A 19,431-nucleotide genomic window follows, 5' to 3' on the forward strand; every position below is an offset into this window, starting at 1 on the left:
TAATAATTGTCTACATATCCATGTTAATCAACAAATGGGTTTGGCATGGGTATGCATATTTTCCACATATTTGTATATGTTAACAGAAAGAATTAAACTTCTCAATTAAAATTCCTCAAGGCCAAAGTCTACCTCAAAGAAAAAAATTCAGTTGAGACACAAAATAGTGCAAATGTACAGCCCCCAAGTAGATTTCGATCTGGTTGCTGCTTTTGTAGGTACAGTTTAGAATTACTGGGCTTGTCCATACATATTTTTTTTCTCTTCATTCCGTGATTTGGTATTAGCCAGGAACTAATGGTTCCTATAAGTAAAACCACTAAACATAGTGAAATTAAAATGGAAAATGAATTAGCAAATTGATCTTAAAGAACCCATGACTTGGAATAGCACACTCTGTGAGAAAGTAAAGTTTTACTCCTGCCAAATAGAGGAAAAGGGCTCCACCAGCCAAAGTAACCATTTAGTTAAACTTTACCATCCAAATGGCTTTCTTCGTAAGAGCTCTCTGGAAACAGGCCCCTTAGATATGTTACACATGAGATAGAAGTAGCAAAAAGTTTCTTCACCATTATCAATGACTCATGCTCCTTAGTTATTTGACATGGGAAAACTGTTTGCTGGGAGGGGGGGAAAAATGAAAAAGATTAGTATTCTTTAATATATTCAGCCCATCATGCCATTATCACAAGTAAAATGGAAAGATTTTTCAAGACCTCAAATCTGATACCTTTATAGATAATCAAAAGGAAACTGGGCTTTGAATATTGCGTCAGATTAGATCTTCACTGGCAAGGCAAAGAAGAAAGGCAGAGACGGTTATCCAAGTAATTCAAGACTGACATAATTTATTTTACAATGACCCATGGATTTAAGCAAAATGGGGAGTTTTACTATGGTTATATAATTTTCCCTTTCATACACTCCTCAGAACCCACTGCAATCTGTCTTCCACCCGCTCTGTTCTATACTATTCTCTCCAAAGTCACCAAGTACATCCTATCATTGACCTCATCTTGGTCCTCGTACTATGTAAACTCCTCTGCAGTGCTTAACACTTTTGCCTACACTCTCCTCTCTCTCAGTTGCCATAACATCCTCAAACTCAGTTTATCTCTATCACCCTGACTGAAACCTGATCCCAAGTTTCATTCTCAGACAAATGGATCAGCATCCACTCCAATCATCCAAGCTAGAAGTACAGTCATCTTCGGCTTCTCTCTCTCCTCCATTCCCCATATCCAATCACAAAGTCCTATTAATCCTCTCTAGGAGAGTTCTCAAATCTGTTTTCTCCTTTCTCTTCTCACTGCCACTGCCTTGGCTCAGGACATGGTCACTTCTCCCCTTTATTACTGTAGTTGCCTCTGACCTCCCTGCTAACAGTTCCTTTCATTCAATCTGTCCTTCATACTGCCAACATTATTAACTTTAAAGAATACAAATCTTATCATGACACTCCCAGTGTTCATACAGGATAGAGTTCAAGTGTAGCGTTTGAGAACTGTCAAAATCTTATCTTTGCCTAGCTTTCCTGTCTCATCTCCCACCCCTCCCTTCTGCCCCTCCTCCCTTATCCCCTCCTATGCACCCTACTCCCTCTACTATTCTACTACCATGTATTTCCACATCTTCGTGCTTTGCTTAAGCAAAAGTTCTGCAGTATAAGTGACTCTCACAGATAAAGCTGAGTGCAAAGAAACCTGATACAATTGAGTACTAAAGTATGATTTCATTTATATAAAGTACAAAAGCAGGTGAAACTAATCTATGATATTAGAAGTCAGAATGGTAAATCTCTGATTACCTCATGCAAATTCAGAGGTCTTTTTTACTATACTGCACAGTTTCAACTGTTGAAGTTTTAATAATTCTGTTACTTAGAGGCAGGTACTACCCACAAATATGCATTTAGATGAAAGAGAACGCCCCAAAATCTTTATCTATATCTGGTTCTAGAATGTCTTCAGGACATTCTAGACATGATTTTGCAATGTAAGCTTGCTTCCTCTTTGGTACACTACATAGCGAAAATGAATTATCAGTTCATCATTTTGTCAAACCATATTCAGTTGTTAAAAAGATACATAAAATTATTCTTGCATGTATGATAGGAACTTTGGGGACAAATTATTATGGATCTTAAAAGTCAGGCTAAGGGCTTCCCTGGTGGCGCAGTGGTTGAGAGTCCGCCTGCCGATGCAGGGGACACGGGTTCGTGCCCTGGTCCGGGAAGATCCCACATGCCGCGCAGCGGCTGGACCCGTGAGCCATGGCCGCTGAGCCTGTGTGTCCGGAGCCTGTGCTCCGTAACGGGAGAGGCCACAGCAGTGAGAGGCCCGTGTACCACAAAAAAAAAAAAAAAAAAAAAAAAGTCAGGCTAAGGAATTTATGCTTTATTCTGTAACCAGTGGGAAAGCAGCAGGTTTGATTAGGAGAGTGAGCAGAATAATTGTTTTACGAATATTAAGCTATAGCAGAAGTAGGAAAGATTAACGTTGAAGGAGAATATGTAATATGCATGTGTGTCTATGTGTATGTGTGTAAAATTTTACAGAAAATTGCTTTTGGTACCCATAGATCCTGAGAAATTAAGGTTCTGTGGGGGTAATTGGGTAATAGCCGGCATGGCATACATGTATAATAACTTATTGAAAACATGCCAAAATTTAGAGGCAATACTTGAGTAATAACCACTTGTTAAATTAAATAACCTAAAAATATAAAGATGTTTACTTTAAATATAGAATCTAAAAGGCCATTTGTAATAATGAAGATCAATGATTGGAAAAGCCCTCTAGAATTGTTACTTTTCTATACTCCAGGGATTTTTTTCTCAGCTCAGTTGATCTAATACTTTAAGGGTTATCATTCATGTTTTTATAAATGTCTAATACATGAAAATACTGTGGCTTGATAATAGAAAACACTATTATAAATTATTTTAATAAGAAATTGTGCTAATGATATAAGTAATGTTTGACAGCTCAGCTGTCAAGCTACATGACCTACGGCAAGTTACTTTACTTCTCTGAGCTTCAGTTTTCCCCTTATTTCAAGGTTTAAGTGAAATAATAATATAAAGCCCTTGGCACAGTGCCCAGCACATGGTAAATGCTGAATAAATGTTAGCTTCTATAGTTATTATTATTGTTATTAAATAGCAAAAAAGTATTAAATAGCAAAATCATACAGTCACTTAAAATTTACTGGGAGAAGTAGCTCATGCAGTTCAAACTACAAAGATCTGTTTATATCAAAAGGTCAATTTGTTAATTTACAGTGAGAAAAATAACTGCCAAGCTGATTGCAATTCATACACCCAGCTCAGCATTTTCACCCCAGGAAGGGTTTCCTAAGTGGAAACGCAATGAGATCAGAAGTTGGCTTGGTGAGTATATTGAATTTGAGCCAGAAAGATGACTGCTTTCTCTCTGCCCTAATTCTCTTTCAACTTCAATCTTCCCTGCCTCTGCTACAGCTTAATATTCCTAAAACATTATTTTACTCACTGTCCTGGTGAAACCACTGACTTTCCATTGATTACAGAATAAAGCATAAATTCCTTAGCCTGGCTTTTAAGATCCACATTAATTTGTCCCCAAAGTTCCTATTCAATTTTATTTCCTACTTCTGTCCAACATGATGACACTCCACTACAGTAAGGATGGATTCTTTGTTATTCTCTGAAACATGCCATGCTCATTTCTTACTCTGAGCCAAGGCATATGCTAGTTTTTCCTCATGGAATTCTCTTCTCTCACCTCTCTCCTAATCCTTTTCATTAATTAAGGTCCACCTTAAGTCCTATCTCCTTCGTGAGGAATATACAAACCATTCCAGTCTATATAAAATCTCTGAATTCCTATAATTGTATTGCTTTACTCTTTTCACATATATTTAATGCATATACTGCTTTGTATATTGACTTACCTCCTGTAAATCTTATTTCCCTAACCAGATTATAAACTTCTAGAATGTGAAGATTCTTTTTTTTTAATTCTCTCAGAGAATAACACAGCATTACATATTATATAATATTAAGCTCTCAATGAATCAATGAATGTTCATTAATGAATGTCATGGGACAAGATAAATTTGCCCAGGTGAACCCAGCAAGGTTGCCTGGCCCTGGCATGCTTCCCCATGGCCCCAGGATCCTAGTTTCTCTAAGTGCTCTCTCCTCCAGTTATTATAATTACATCATAGTGTGCATTAGAAGTGTCCTAATTGTGTCAGGAAGTGAATGTCTAACAAAGAGCCATTCTCTTTAAACATCTTTTTTTTGTTTCTGATTTCTTTTCCTCTACAAAGTCTAAATATATAAACATGAAACAAGCACCCAATAAGTTACTTTGTAGAAATCTATTCTGATTTCCTGAACATCCTCAGTCCGTTAGCCAGTTAAAATGTAGACATACTCTGCCAGAATATTATGTGCCGATTAACTGATAAAACTGCTGTTTAAAAAAACACCAAAGATTAAAGTCATGATTCTGAACTAACTCACTAAATAGTCATTGATTTTCTTTTAATTCTTAATAAATACCTTAGGTGCCTTGTGAATTCTGATAGAATGAGAGAGCTGAGCAGTGGCCATTATAGCAATCTATCAAGGATTCTTTTAACAAGTCTAACCTGTAAAAAAAAAAAAATTAGAGACCTTGCCTAATGTAATCCTTATTGTGAATTTTCCGAAGAACCATATAATTAGCATTTGATTGTATTCTTTTGAAAATTAGTTTAATAAACATTTTTATCTCCACTACCAATTTTCTATAAAGTAAGATCTCTGGATTAGTTTTTCCAACCACCCGATAAAAATTTAAGTTGACTTACTTGTTCCCAAATACATTTGGAGGAGAAAAATAAATTGTAAATCCCCTAAAGATTCAACAGTATATTTTACTCATCCTTGTTATTCCCTCAGAGTGTAACAGTGCTCTCTATATAACAGGGGCTCAAAAATACTTCTTGAATTAACTTCATGTGTAACTGATTTTCAAAGTAAACTCAAAAGTTAAAGTTTACACTTCATACTCATTAGGATGGCTATTCAAAAAAGTGGAAAATAACAAGTGGAGGTGAAGATGTGAAAAATCAGAATCCTTGTACACTGCTGGTAGGAATGTAAAATGGTGCAGCTGCTGTGGAAAACAGTATGGCAGTTCTTCAAAAAGTTCAATAGATTTACCATATTACCCAGCAATTCCACTTCTAGGTCTAAACTCAAAAGAATTGAAAGGAGGAATTCAAACAGATTACACACCAATGTTCACAGCAATATTATTTACAATAGCCAAAAGGTGGAAACAACCCAAATGTCCAACAACAGTTGAATGGATTTTTAAAATGTGGTATATACAATGGAATATTATTCAGCCTTAGAAAGGAATGAAATTCTGATACATGTTGCAACACGGATAAACTTGAAAACATTATGTTAAGTGAAATAAACCAGACACAAAAGGACACATATTGCACGATTCCACTTATATGAGGTAGAGATACCTAAAGTAGTCAAATTCATAGCAACAGAGAATAGAATAGAAGTCACCAGGGGCTGGAGGGTAGAAAGAATGGGGAGTTCAATGAGTACAGAGTTTCTGTTCTGGATGATGAAAAATTTTTAGAAATGGGTAGTGGTGATGGTTGTATAACACTGTGAATGCACTTAGTGCCACTGAATTATACACTTAAGAATGGCTGAGATGATGAATTTTATGTAACGTACATTTTGCCACAATAAAAAGTATTAATATTTAAAATACATAGTTTTCAATTCTGTTGCTTCACTAACATAAAAAAGAAGTAAATTTCCCTTTTTCTTTTCAAAGGACTTAATTTATATTGTAGTTTCTTGTCAAGGTTTTATGGAGTTCTGACCAAAATATCTGTAGATAACCCACTTAAAGAAATTCCATTCTGGATCACTCAGGATAGCCTGTGACTTGTTTTTGTGTACAAATTAATGCAAGATTCTGGAAGATTTTGCAAATAAAAGAGGGCAGAATTATTTAAGGACACTGCCACAAGGTGGTGATAGAGATTATAAACAGGTAATAATTTCTCTCAAATTATTTCTTCAGAGCAGCACTAGGGGACACTCTTTTACAAGATTTTACATGAGGCTGAAACCACCTAATAGTCCTTTGGTCCTTAATGATTCCAAGGTACCTTTTGTTGACTTCAGATTATAACCTTCATTTCTGAGTGTAACCTGACCCTTTCTTAGCTTTTGGTGTTCTTCAAGGGCTCTGTCCTAGGAGCTTTTTTTTCTTTTTTTAACTTCTAAACACACTCCCTGGATGAACAAATACTTTCTTGTTTCAATTATATTTCTATTCTAACGACTCTTAGATGTATTCCCCCAACCTAGGTTTCACTGGGGAGTTGCAGATCTATACCTCTATGAGCCAGTTCCAATTTGATGTTCCCAGCATACCCAAACGTGAATTCTTTTGCCCGAAACCTATGTCTGTACCTTAGCTAAGTGAATGACAACATCAAATACCTAGATGCTCAAGCCTAAAAACTATGACTCAACCCTGTTCCCTCCCTCATTCCCACATCCATTCTCCTTTCTCAAGTGTCCACTCCTCACTTTATACACATTGTTGTCATCTATGCTTCAGATCAGATCAGCCTCATCTTTTGACTGGATTTCTTCAACCACCAGTCTGCCTGTCACTGGTCTTACCCTTCTCCAGTCTGTTCTTTGTATTGCAGCCAGAGTATTCTTTTTAGAGTACAAACTTGACTATGTAACTTCCTCAACTGAAATACTTCAGTGGCTCCCCACTGTCCTCAGGATGAAATCCAAACTCCTTACCATAGCCTCAAGATCTGGCTCATGCCTCTTTAGCCACATCTCTAACCATTTTCCCTTACACTTTTATGCATCAGCTATTCTTATCTACTTTAATTAACCTATATTCTCTCTAGCTTTCAGGCTTTTGTAATGTTCCTTCTGCCTGAAACATCCTCCTCCCTTTCCAATTCCTACTCATCTTCTAGACATGGCTTAGTATAAGTTTCTCGAGGAATTATTCCCTGGTTCACCACCAAGTCTGGGTTATGTGCCCATTGTAATATATTCGATATCATTGCATTTATGTATCCACCCCACCCTGCTGTGAGATAATGTGAGGGCAAAGTTGTATCTGCCTAGTTCATTCTATATTTTTTAAGTTTTTTTTTTAAGGTACAATTCAGTAGGTTTTAGTATATTCATGAAGTTTTGCAACCATCACTACCATCTAATTTCAGAAGATTTTCATTACGTTAAAAGAAACTCCATACCCACTAGCAATCACACCTCATTTTCCCCTCGCCTGACTCCTTGCAACCATTAATCTACTTTTCATCTCTATGGATTTGCTTATTCCAGACATTTGATATAAATGGAATCATATATAAACTTTTGTGTCTAGTTTAGCTCATTCTTGAATCCTTAGCACCATGACAGTACTGGAATAAAGTAGGTAGGTGCTCAAAAAATATCTGCTGAATCAATAGAGAAGTACTACATGAACAAGGAAAAAGTAAGGGTCTAGAATAGAATTACAGAATTTTAGAAGTAGAAGGAACTTTAAATGTCATCTAGTCCAAACATCTAATTTTCTAGATGAGAAAATCAAGGTCCAGAGAAGTCAATTGACTTACTCAAGGTCAATCAGAACTGAGAATAAAAATCAAGAAAATTTGACTCACAATTTAGGGGTTTTTCTACAATGACTCTGCGTAATGAAATTCCCCTTGCTTTCATTCCATCTAAAATACTGCATTACCAGCACCTTCTTAGTTGTTGGGCTTGCTTGCTTATTTCTAAACATGGTAGGGTCTCTTTTTGGTGTCCTGAAATAAACTGGCTTCAGGAAGGCAAAAAAGATCTAAATAATTATTTTAAATAGCCAGGGTCCTTTCAACCTCTAACTATTCTGTTGCTACTGTCTTTTTCCCTTTGAGCAGGTGTTTTGTGGAGGTCTCCTATTCAAGTACAAACTCTGCTTAATTTTGAAAGCTCACAAGCTGACAGCCCCAGGAGGTATGACTCTACAGATCATGTACTCTCAGAGAATTACTCTGATATTTTTTTATCACCTTGTTCTGACTCATTATCTAAAACTTAAGAGATATTTCATAACTATGGGTTTTAAGAACAGAACTTTAACTTCCAAATGTCTTTGACTTATATATTTGCTTGTATATTGGATCCACAAACATCTGAAACTTCACAGGGCATCAATACATTCACTCTTATGCTTGATATGTCTACTCTGTGACAAGGATTATGATCTTGAGAAAAACAAAATTTCTGTGTTTTCTCAGATAAGACTCACTCTGGGCTTACTTCTTGACCTACATCACAATTGCCCAATTTAAAATGGTGGTACAATTACTCTTTTACCCTTTTATGTGTGAATCCAAGATTCAGATAAAAATTAACCAGCTGTTGTTTAGTTTCTGAAGGCCTAAGCCACTTTTTTGGGGGGGCGGTGTAGGAGGCATTCTGAGTGACACACACAAAAAAGTTTCATTACATTTGCCCAAAGACAATAATAGTTGATTTCCTAATACTTTTCACCCACCTTTCCCAATCTTCCAAAACCATTTTTTTGAAACAAGAAAATCCCTTTTCTATCAAATGTATAATGTCCAACAGCTAGATTCTAAAATGCAGCTAGATGACCTTCCATACATGTGTATGGTATGAAGGAGATGGCTTTACTCAAAGGAAGTACCTGTCAACATAAATGGGCTTAAATCAGAGTTGGAAGGAGGAGGAGACATCCTCTAAAACTAATCCAATCCTTTCATTTTAAAGAAAAGTCAATTCAGTGGAGGAAGGATAGTCTTTTTAACAAACAGTGCTGGAACAACAGGACATCCATAGACCAAAAAACCCTGAAAACCTTCAACCTAAATCTGACACCATATACAAATATTAATTCAAAATGGATCATAGATTTAAATGTACAATATAAAACTATCAGTACAAAGAAGAGGAAAGTGAAGTCCAGTAAGGGAACATGGTTTGCTAAAGGTCACCCTGTGACTCAGAGGTTTCACAGAGTTTGCTCCCATAAATTATTATTCTCCATTTTAACAAATCCCATTTGGTCCTGTTAATTCCCCTACTCTGTGCTCACTCAGAGTAAATGGTTTCCACTATATTAACTGGGTATTTATTCATGCTCTTTTGGTTTTTTAATATCTTCTTCAGGCTACTTCAATTATTCATTCTATTCAACATTTACTGGGCGACTACCACGTGCTAGTCTTCGTGTAGGCTTACAAAGATGTAAAATACTGTTCCTACCTCAAGAGATTTATGGCCCAATGGAGGAGAAATTAGGTTATTATCCTAATCAGTTTAAAACTCCTTTATGGGCAAGAACTGTACTTTTTCTTCATTTTCATCAGCCAAGTAACATGATGTACTGCACACCGAGTCCAGTGCTCTGCACAACTGAACACATTTCGGTGATTGGTTAATCTTGAGTTTCAAGACACTCTCTCCCCTGCACTGTTTGGGGAACTAAAGTCCATGAGATTAAACGGCAAATCCTGGATAAGGCGAAAGAGGAGCTGAGGTCATCCCGTGGGGACTCACACCTCTTGGTGTGCGCCAGCCATTGATTCTCACAGAACACCTCAATGGCTGGAGAAAACCTGACCTAGAAGATAGACAGCCCTCCCCCACAAAGCTCCCGATCCGACTGGTTGCAACACGCAGGTGTCGGCCGGAATAAGAGCTTGGCTGCCGACTGCCCGCTGCTGCGTCCTCACCTGGACTGATTCCTTCTTGTCCACCACCATTTCAATTTAAAAGCTACCTTGATAGTGGGAATGTGAGTGTTCCCAGTACAATTCTCTCCATCCCCGCACCCCACTTCCCCCACCCCCAGTAAATGTGAAATTTTTCATCATCAAGCTTTGGGGAGGGGGGTGGGGAATGCTAGCTAGGGGTTCCTCTTTGTCCTTCCCCTCAGCCCCGGCCTTCCCGCTACTCCTCAGAATACTTCGGGCCTCACAGAAATACTTTCAAATCAAACTTAAAGCCTCGAGGAAAAAGAAACGTAAAGGGAAAAAAATAACCTAAGAGGAAACCCCCCCCCCCCAAAACTCTAAGAGAACTAACGACGCTCAAGCGCCGTTTTTCTCCGTGTGCCTCGCATCTGGACAGCCCTCACCTCAGAGGGTCGACACCTCCCAGTGAGAGGGACTCAACGGCCTTTTCCGGCTCAAACTCTCCCTCGGGCTTATGAATAAGCAACGAGACCTTCCTGGGCGGGGCGAGACGCGTCATGAATAATTCATTACTTCTGCTCGCCTGATCGGCCCGCCTCGCTCGGTCTCATGAATATGCAAAAAGAGGCGAGCGACGGCTAACGCGCCCCCAGCAAGCCCCGCCCTCCACGCCTGGCCTCCTGGCGCCCGTGAGGAGGTGGTTCCCTGCTCACCTGGCGTCAGGCCTCCGGCTCCAAGGCTCTCCTCCGGCGTTTCCCGCCCTTCCGAGGGTTCGCCGGGCGCTCCCGGGCCTGAGGGACCCGCACCGAGCTCGAGGCGCCGCACACGGACCCCGACGGGGCCTTCGGCTCGGGGCTGCTCCGCCTGGGCAACCCTTACGTCAAGGACAGCCTGCTGCCAGCCTCCCTGAGGAGACGCCTGCCCGCCGAGGTGAGGGGGGGCAGGGAGGACTTCGCGGGCCCGGAGGGGCCTGGGTTAGAGCCTGCGGGGCCGTGGGGTTAATGCGGGCCAAGGGCCCGCCGGGGGTGGGGGGTGTGGGGTGTGGGAGGGGAGGCTAGAGCCTGGAGGGACCGGGTCAACGCAGAAGGGCGGTAGAGGCCCAGAGGACAGAGGTTTCGCCCGCGGGAGGGCATCTCTCCACTTCTTCCCTGTATGGACCCCCACTTTGCATTATTTTTAATATTCATTGGTAATTATGGAAATAAAACACGAATATGTGCTCCTCTTACACTGCCTCCTAACCTGGTCCCCTGCGCAGAGGCAACCCCAGTGAGCAGTTGGGTGTGGGTCTCCGCAGGTCCCTTTCCAATGGGTTCAGCTACACATCTAGTATCTTGTGGGGCTTCTCAGCGGTTTGTGGAGCCCCTGGAACCTCTGCAGTGGGGTTTCCTGAGAGAGTGGATGAAGCAGTGGGTCACTTGAAACCTGTTTTTACTTTGTTTCCACAGTAAAGGAAAACAAAAAAAAGATTCAAGTTTGTAAAAACATGAGTTTATAACCTAATGACTAAAACCAAACTTCGGGCAGTAAATTCCTTTAGTGCAGGTTTTCTCAATCTCAGTAGTAAGTACCCTCCCCACCTCAAATCATTTGACAACCCAAAATGTCTCCAGACGTTGTCAAATGCCCCCTGGGGGACAAAATGGCCCTTAGTCAAGAACTACAGCTGACCCTTGAACAACTGGGGGGTTGGGGGTGCTGGCAGTCTGCACAGTCAAACATCTGCCTGTAAATTTGTAGCCGGCCCTCCTTATCTGAGGTTCGGCATCCAAGATTTAAACCAGCTGTGGATTGTGTAGCATTACTGTAGTATTTATTGAAAACAATCCATGTGTAGGTGGACCCGCGCAATTCAAACCGGTGTTGTTCAAGGGTCATCTGTACTGCTTTAATTCTGTACTTTCCAGAAGTAACTGCTCTTTAAAACAACCATGCAGATGATCTGTCTGCTCCAGCCCTTTCCAGCCTCGGCATTTTCCTGCTTCCCTCGAGCTGAACCACTAGCCCCTGTGTGCTGGCTGTGCTCACTTGAGGTCCCAGTCAGCTAACCACTACCATCTCCAAAGGGCCTTCCCTATGTTGAAGTCCACCCCCCTACCACACCGCATGCACACACACACACAGTTATTCTCTCTCATTATCACTCTGTTTTCTTCCTAGAACTAATCACAATCTGGATTTCATTTATTTGTTAACCTGTTTTTCTTTCTTCACCACCTAGAATGCAAGTAAGCTTCATTAGAGGCCTGATCTCTTCAGGTCACCCCAGGATCCCCAGTGCCCAGCACAGTAATCAATAAACTTGGTGGACTGAGACAATAAATTACCCTCTCTTCCTCCCAAGAGTTTCTGTGGGGTTTCTCCTCCTTTCCATCCACATTCCCTTCTGGGCTCCTCTGTGACCTTTGTTTAGAACTAAAATGGATGAATGAGCTCCTAGGAACTGCGGGTGAAGCCTTCACTTTTCCCACTGACTTATCCACTCTTTGAGGGCAGAAACTGTCCTTTACTATGTTCATTGAAGGTATTCATATTGTTGAATGAACTAATTGATGACTTAAGGAAAAATATTAGACAATTAAAAATTGATCATGCTAAAAGGGGCTTTAGAAATTATCAAAGAACTTCACAGATAAGAGTTTAGGTAATTTGCTCAAGGTCCCCAGGCTTGTTGAGAGGCCAAGTCACAGGTGGAACCCATGGTATCACACCTCTCATTTCAAGGCTCTTTCTTATCTCCAGCCAGTCTAGTTTCTGATTACTTTTCTGTGAACCTGACTTACAGCTCAAACACAAAAATCCCAAGCCCAAGACTTTTTTTTTTTTTTTTTTTGGCTGCTTTGGGTCTTCGTTGCTGAGCATGGGCTTTCTCTAGTTGTGGTGAGCGGGGGCTACTCTTCGTTGCGGTGTGCAGGCTTCTCATTGCGGTGACTTCTCTTACAGAGAAGCCTGCACACCGTAAGGAAGAGGTGGCTTCATTTGAGGAGCATGGGCTCTAGGCATGTGGGCTTCAGTAGTTGTGGCGCACAGGCTGAGTTGCTCCGTGGCCTGTGGGATCTTCCCGGACCAGGGCTCGAACCCGTGTCCCCTGCTTTGGCAGGCTGATTCTTAACCACTGCGCCACCAGGGAAGTTCCAAGACTTACTTCTTGTCAACTAAAAGCTTTTGAGTTTGTATTCTTCATCTTTTGATTAAATCCAGCCCTGGGGATAATGGCCTAATAAACTCAAAAGTGCTATATGGTATTCAAACAATTTTCCATTTTCTTTTATGCGTTTCAGTGCTAAGTGATTGGAAATTGTCCCTGTCAAAACAAAGTATCTTGTTTGTTTTGGAATGGAAAAATGTACATTGTAGGAGAAAGTGATCATTGTTTAGAAATTTCCAAATAACCAGTTGTTAGTTTTGCCAAATCCTGTATCCAGTAGTAAAATAACATGTGAAACAGATGAAAATGTGGGGGGTGGGGGTGGGGGGAGGATCTTTTTTGAGATGACTTTTCATTGCCTAAAGTTGACCTTTCTCTCTTTAGACACGTGTGTTTCCTTTTTACGCTGTGTACCTGAAACAGTTGTCACTCATTAGTTTCTAGTTAGACCCTTGCTTTTTGAGAACTAAAGACCATTCAGGGTTCCTTCTTTCCTCTTCTTGATCATTTTATATAGGTAGCACCTGGTTAATAGAGTCTTGTGGAGTCATGCTCTCAGCTTTTACAATTTTGCACTTTTTTTTTCTGAGGTGTGTGACAGCACACTGCATCACAGGAAGTAGAGATAGCTTTTGTCTGACTCATTGAAACTTTCCCCCATTGAATTCCATTTAACACTGGAAATCTTTTCCAAAAGATGGTTTACTCGAGGGTTATCAAAATAGACATATCAAATATAAAATGTATTCTCAGGAAGACATCTCTAAATCTTTCTCTCTCTTCAGTGCACATAATCATGATACCAAATACAGAGAAAAGAGATTGAGGTTTGGGGAGCAACTACTCTTAACATCATCAAAACTTCTAGTCATCATAAAGCTGACACCACCGTATTTATTCATTCATCAAACATTTATTTTGCACCTACCATTTATAAAGCACTCTGCTTGGCCTTGTGGGGACCAGAGAGATAATGACTTGGTCCCTGAGCTGTGGAAGTTTACAGTTTAGTAGGAGAGGGAGACCTGTAAACACATTACTCACATAGAAAATAATTTGCAAATATTAATGGAGGTATAAATTATGATAGAGTGTAGAGAAGGAAGGTATGCATTGTGAATGGGGAATCAAGACAGCTTCACAAAGGAGGTGGCATTTTAGGAGGAGAATGTGTATATATAATTTCCTTTGCACATTTTTTGGCAGTGGTTTAGGCCACTTCAAACCAATAAAAGCAGACATTTTGCTCACCACTTTAGAATTAGGAAAGAAAAGAAGATGTAAGATCCTTTCTTTCCACTCTTGTCAGCAACAAGCTTCTGAAAGCTAAATGTTGCCTTTGCAATCCCAGGTGCCTCCCTCATGGTTAAGAGGAGAGCTCCAGCTACGTTATTTTGAGCCCACTCATTTCTGCGTTAGGGTGTTATTTTCATTGGGGCATACATTATACAGTAGCCATGTGTTTTTTTTTTTTTTGGATCAGAGGTGTTTATAGAAGCGTTTATGAATTTGAAATCCTAGAATTTTAAGTATTACAGGGAAGGAAAGAGAGGCAAATGATTGAAGTTTTTAATCAAGCCTCTGTGTGTAAATTGGCTATGCTGCCTTACTAATTTAGGTATTTTTTAGAGAGAAAGGCAAAGATAAAGAATTGACAACTTGGCTTTAGCTTCTGAACTTGATCTATTTTTTGGCAGCCAAAGAGAAGCCAGTCAATAGGAAATAAGTGCCGACTATAAAATCTAAACATATGCTCCTGCTGCTTCTGCCCATACACTGTCAACCTAGAAAATATAATTCCATGCATAGGTAGCAGTTTATTATGGCGTTCATGCCCACTCAAGAGTTGCGTATCAATTTCAGCATCCTTTGAATTGATCTTTTCTGACTGGCAGAAGAATCTCCATGTGGATTGTGTGTTTCTGGGGAAAGCCTAGGGTTTAACGAATTGGAACGGGAAATGACAGAGGCTGTAAGTGACAGGCTGCTGCCTGCTTGAGTGCCCCGACTAAAAAATAATGTCAAGGAAGATATTGAATGCTCAAACATTATAGAAATGTTCTATTTGGCTACTTAGTTGCATTTTCTGCTGTGATGTTTTGTTGACATGTAAGATTATGTTATTCTTCTTAATGTTTATCATTTAATAGAAAAGATTTCAAATGAAGTAGTTTTTAAACTGCCTTTCTGTGATTGCAACTTGGTACCTCTGTACAGAGATCTGAGATGAGGTGATGTTCAAAATTTGCCACACTACTGACAGCCCATATTTTGAGGCCCTTTACTTTCTACACATTTTGATGCTTGGAAAATGACAGTTACCAAAAATGGTTTAGAACTCCTATGAGAACATAGTCCAACCTCAGCCCCATGAGGGGCTTTTCTTCCCCTTCCTTTAGTTTATACTAACCTAATGATAAATATGTAAGTACTAACCTCTGACTGAGACGGTGCCTAATTTAAGATTCAGAATACTTATGAGCTTAGCATGAACTGAATGTAACGATACAAGACATCTGAGGCAGGCGTTTCTAACAACTCTCCTCATTAAACAAACAAAACCCAATTCCCTCCTGCCAAGAGAAAGGTTAAACAACTGGAAAGTGAGACATTACACAGAAATTACCAATATAGCTTTAAAAATGAAAGGGAGAAAGAATTGCAAGAAGACATCACTTAGAGGTTTGCTATAACTTACACCTAGGAAAGCTATACCAGAAAGCCAGATTTCTTTGAAAGTCATATTCTCAAACGTGCCAGGGGCTATGTTAGCCTCAGTCATGTTAGTGCATAGCCCAGAAGATTTACTGTAGTTAGAGGCATTGGGAGAATTTAAAGTATGACCTCATCAATAACCTGTGGATATACCCCCTACCAACCTTTATTTGTTGAAGAGTGACTAGGCATAAGACTTACTCAATAAACACATTGAGTGAATGCACATATGTTATTGGAAGAATCCCAAATACCCAAGCAATTAACTGGGATACGTTCAAATTATGCATAATGGATTGATCTTTGAAAAGATGCATTGAAAACTTCCTATTTCTGTTGATAATATTTTTTTCCATTTATCTAATTTGAAACCATTATCTGTGTGTTAACTTTTTAAAATATTTATTTATATTTATTTTGGCTGCGCCAGGTCTTAGTTGCGGCTTGTGGGATGGGATGGATCTTCGTTGTGGCATGCGGGCTCTTAGTTGTGGCATGCATGCTGCGGGATCTAGTTCCCCGACCAGGGATCGAACCTGGGCCCCCTGCATTGGGAGCGCAAAGTCTTACTCAGTGGACCACTGGGAAGTTCCTGTGTGTTAACTTTTTATTCAGGTATAGTGTACATACAGAAAAACATCCTCTTTTTTCTTTTTATTGAGGTATAGTTGATTTACAGTATTATATTAGTTTCAGGTGTACAACATAGTGATTCAGAGTTTTAGATTATACTCAGTTTAATTATTATAAAATATTGGCTGTATTCCCAGTGCTGTACAATATGTCCTTGTAGTTTATTTTGTATATAGTAGTTTGTACCTCTTAATCTCCTACCCCTATGTTGCCCCTCCCTCCTTCTCTCTCCCCTCTGGTAACCACTAGTTCTCTATATCTGTGAGTCTTTTTCTATTTTGTTATATTCATTTGTTTGTTTTATTTTTTAGATTCCATATATGAGTGCTAACATATATTTGTCTTTCTCTGACTTATTTCACTAAATGTAATACTATTCAGGCCCATACATGTTGTTACAAAGGGCAAAATTTTATTCCTTTTTATGCTGAGTAGTATTCCAGTAGTATTATGTGTATATGTGTGTGTATCACATCTTCTTTATCCATTCATCTGTTGATGGACACTTAGGTTGCTTCCATGTCTTGGCTATTGTAAACAATGCTGCTATGAACACTGGGGTGCATTTATCTTTTGGTGTTTTTTTTTTTTTTTTTTTTTTTTTTAGCAGTATGCGGGCCTCTCACTGTTATGGCCTCTCCCATTGTGGAGCACGGACGCGCAGGCTCAGCGGCCATGGCTCACGGGCCCAGCCGCTCCGCGGCATGTGGGATCTTCCTGGACCGGGGCACGAACCCGTGTCCCCTGCATCGGCAGGCGGACTCTCAACCCCTGCGCTACCAGGGAAGCCCGCATTTATCTTTTTGAATTAGTGTTTTCGTTTTCTTCAGATATATACCCAGGAATGGAATTGCTAGATCACATGATAGTTCTATTTTTAGTTTTTCAAGGGACCTTTATACTGTTCTATACTGTTTTCTATAGTGGCTGCACCAATTTACATTCCCACCAAGAGTGTACAAGGGTTCCCTTTTCTCCATATCCTTGCCAACATCTGTTACCTGTGGTCTTTTTGATCATAGCCTTTCTGATAGGTGTGAGGCAATATCTCATTGTGACTTTGATTTGCATTTCTCTGATTAGTGATGTTGAACGTCTTTTCATGTGCCTGTTGCTCACCTGTCTGTCTTCTTTGGGAAAATGTCTATTCAAGTCTTTTGCCCATGTTTTAATCAGGGTTTTTTTTTAATTGAGTTGTATGAGCTGTTTATATATTTTGGATATTAACTTATTATTGGTCATGTCATTTGCAAATATTTTCTCCTATTCAGTAGGTTGTCTTTTTGTTTTGTCTTTGGTTTCCTTTGCTGAGCAAAAGCTTTTAAGTTTAATTAAGTCCCATTTGCTTATTTTTGCTTTTGTTTCCTTTGCCTTAGGAAACAGATCCAAAAAAAAATGGTGCTACAATTTATGTCAAAGAGTGTTCTGCCTATGTTTGCTTTTAGGAGTTTTATGGTTTCAGGTCTTATGTTTAGGTCTTTAATCCATTTTGAGTTTATTTTTCTATATGGTATGAGAAAATGTTCTAATTTCATTCTTTTACATGTAGCTGTACAGTTTTCCCAGTACCACTTACTGAAGAGACTGTTTTTTTCTCATTGTATATTCTTGCCTCCTTTGTCATAGATTAATTGACCAGAAGTGTGTGAGTTTATTTCTGGGCTCTGTTCTGTTCCATCGATCTATATGTTTGTTTTTGTGCTAGTACCATACTATTTTGATTACTGTAGCTTTGTAGTATAGTCTGAGGTCAGGGACTGTGATACCTCCAGCTCTGTTCTTTCTCAAGATTGCTTTGGCTATTCAGGGTCTTTGTGTTTCCTTACAAATTTTAGAATTGTTTGTTCTAGTTCTGTGAAAAATGCCATTGGTATTTTGATAGGGATTGCACTGAGTCTGTAGATTGCCTTGGGTACTATGGTCATTTTAATGATATTAATTCTTCCACTCCATGAACACGTTATGTTTAATTTTTTTTTTTTTTTGCGGTACGTGGGCCTCTCACTGTTGTGGCCTCTCCCGTTGCAGAGCACAGGCTCCAGACGCGCAGGCTCAGCGGCCATGGCTCACGGGCCTAGCCGCTCCACGGCATGTGGGATCTTCCCGGACCGGGGCACGAACCCGTATCCCCTGCATCGGCAGGCGGACTCTCAACCGCTGCACCACCAGGGAAGCCCCCCATGAACATGTTATATCTTTCCATCTGTTTGTGTCATCTTCAGTTTCTTTCATCAGAGTCTTATAATTTTCCAAGTACAGGTCTTTTACCTCCTTAGTTAGATTTATTCCTAGGTATTTTATTCCTAGATATTTTATTCTTTTTAATGCAATGGCAAATGGGATTCTTTTTTTTTAAATTTTTACAAAAACTTTATTTTTGGCTGTGTTGGGTCTTCGTTGCTGCACGCAGGCTTTCTCTAGTTGCGGCAAGCAGGGGCTACTCTTTGTTGCTGTGCAGAGGCTTCTCACTGCTGTGGCTTCTCTTATTGCAGAGCATGGGCTCTAGGTGCATGGGCTTCGGTAGTTGCAGCACGTGGGCTCAGTAGTTGCGACATGTGGGCTCTAGGGTGCATGGGCTTCAGTAGTTGTGGTGCACGGGCTCAGTAGTTGTGACTCGTGGGCTCTAGAGTGCAGGCTCAGTAGTTGTGGTGCATGGGCTTAGTTGCCCTGCGGCATGTGGGATCTTCCCGGACCAGGGATCGAACCTGTGTCCCCTGCATTGGCAGGCGGATTCTTAACCTCTGCGCCACCAGAGAAGTCCTGGGATTCTTTTCTTAATTTCCTTTTCTGATCATTCATTGTTAGCGTATAGCAATGCAACAGATTTCTGTATATTAATTTTGTATCCTGCAACTTTACCAAATTCATTGATGAGCTCTAGTAGTTTTTTGCTGGTGTCTTTAGGATTTTCTATGTATAGTATCATGTCATCTGCAAACAGTGACAGTTGTACTTCTTACTTTCCAATCTAGATTCATTTTATTTCTTTTTCTTGTCTAATCATGTGGCTAGGGCTTCCAATACTATGTTGAATAAAAGTGGCAAGAGTGGGCATTCTCGTCTTGCTCCTGATCTTAGAGGAAATGCTGTCAGCTTTTCACCATTGAGTATGATGTTAGCTGTGGGCTTATATATGGCCTTTATCATGTTGAGGTATGTTCCCTCTATGCCCACTTTGTGGA

The 19,431-nt window shown here is 39.9% G+C and overlaps 1 protein-coding gene and 1 long non-coding RNA gene across 4 annotated transcripts in view; one reads left to right on the forward strand and one right to left on the reverse strand.

The window, feature by feature from the left end:
- The window catches only part of HORMAD2 (HORMA domain containing 2), a 67,725-nt gene extending 63,125 nt beyond the window's left edge, over positions 1 to 4,600 (reverse strand). Inside the window, 2 exon segments of the mRNA XM_060121721.1 lie at positions 479 to 620; positions 4,550 to 4,600. Of these exon segments, the coding sequence (XP_059977704.1) occupies positions 479 to 620; positions 4,550 to 4,600 (193 nt within the window).
- Positions 4,601 to 10,435: 5,835 nt separating this feature from the next.
- The window catches only part of LOC132504361 (uncharacterized), a 49,832-nt gene continuing 40,836 nt past the window's right edge, over positions 10,436 to 19,431 (forward strand). For all 3 annotated transcript variants that reach the window (XR_009534862.1, XR_009534861.1, XR_009534863.1), the window contains exon 1: positions 10,436 to 10,683. This is a non-coding gene — a long non-coding RNA (uncharacterized LOC132504361). The remainder of the gene's footprint in view (positions 10,684 to 19,431) is intronic.

The sequence above is a fragment of the Lagenorhynchus albirostris genome, chromosome 14 (assembly GCF_949774975.1).
Source record: "Lagenorhynchus albirostris chromosome 14, mLagAlb1.1, whole genome shotgun sequence".
Lineage (NCBI taxonomy): Eukaryota > Metazoa > Chordata > Mammalia > Artiodactyla > Delphinidae > Lagenorhynchus > Lagenorhynchus albirostris.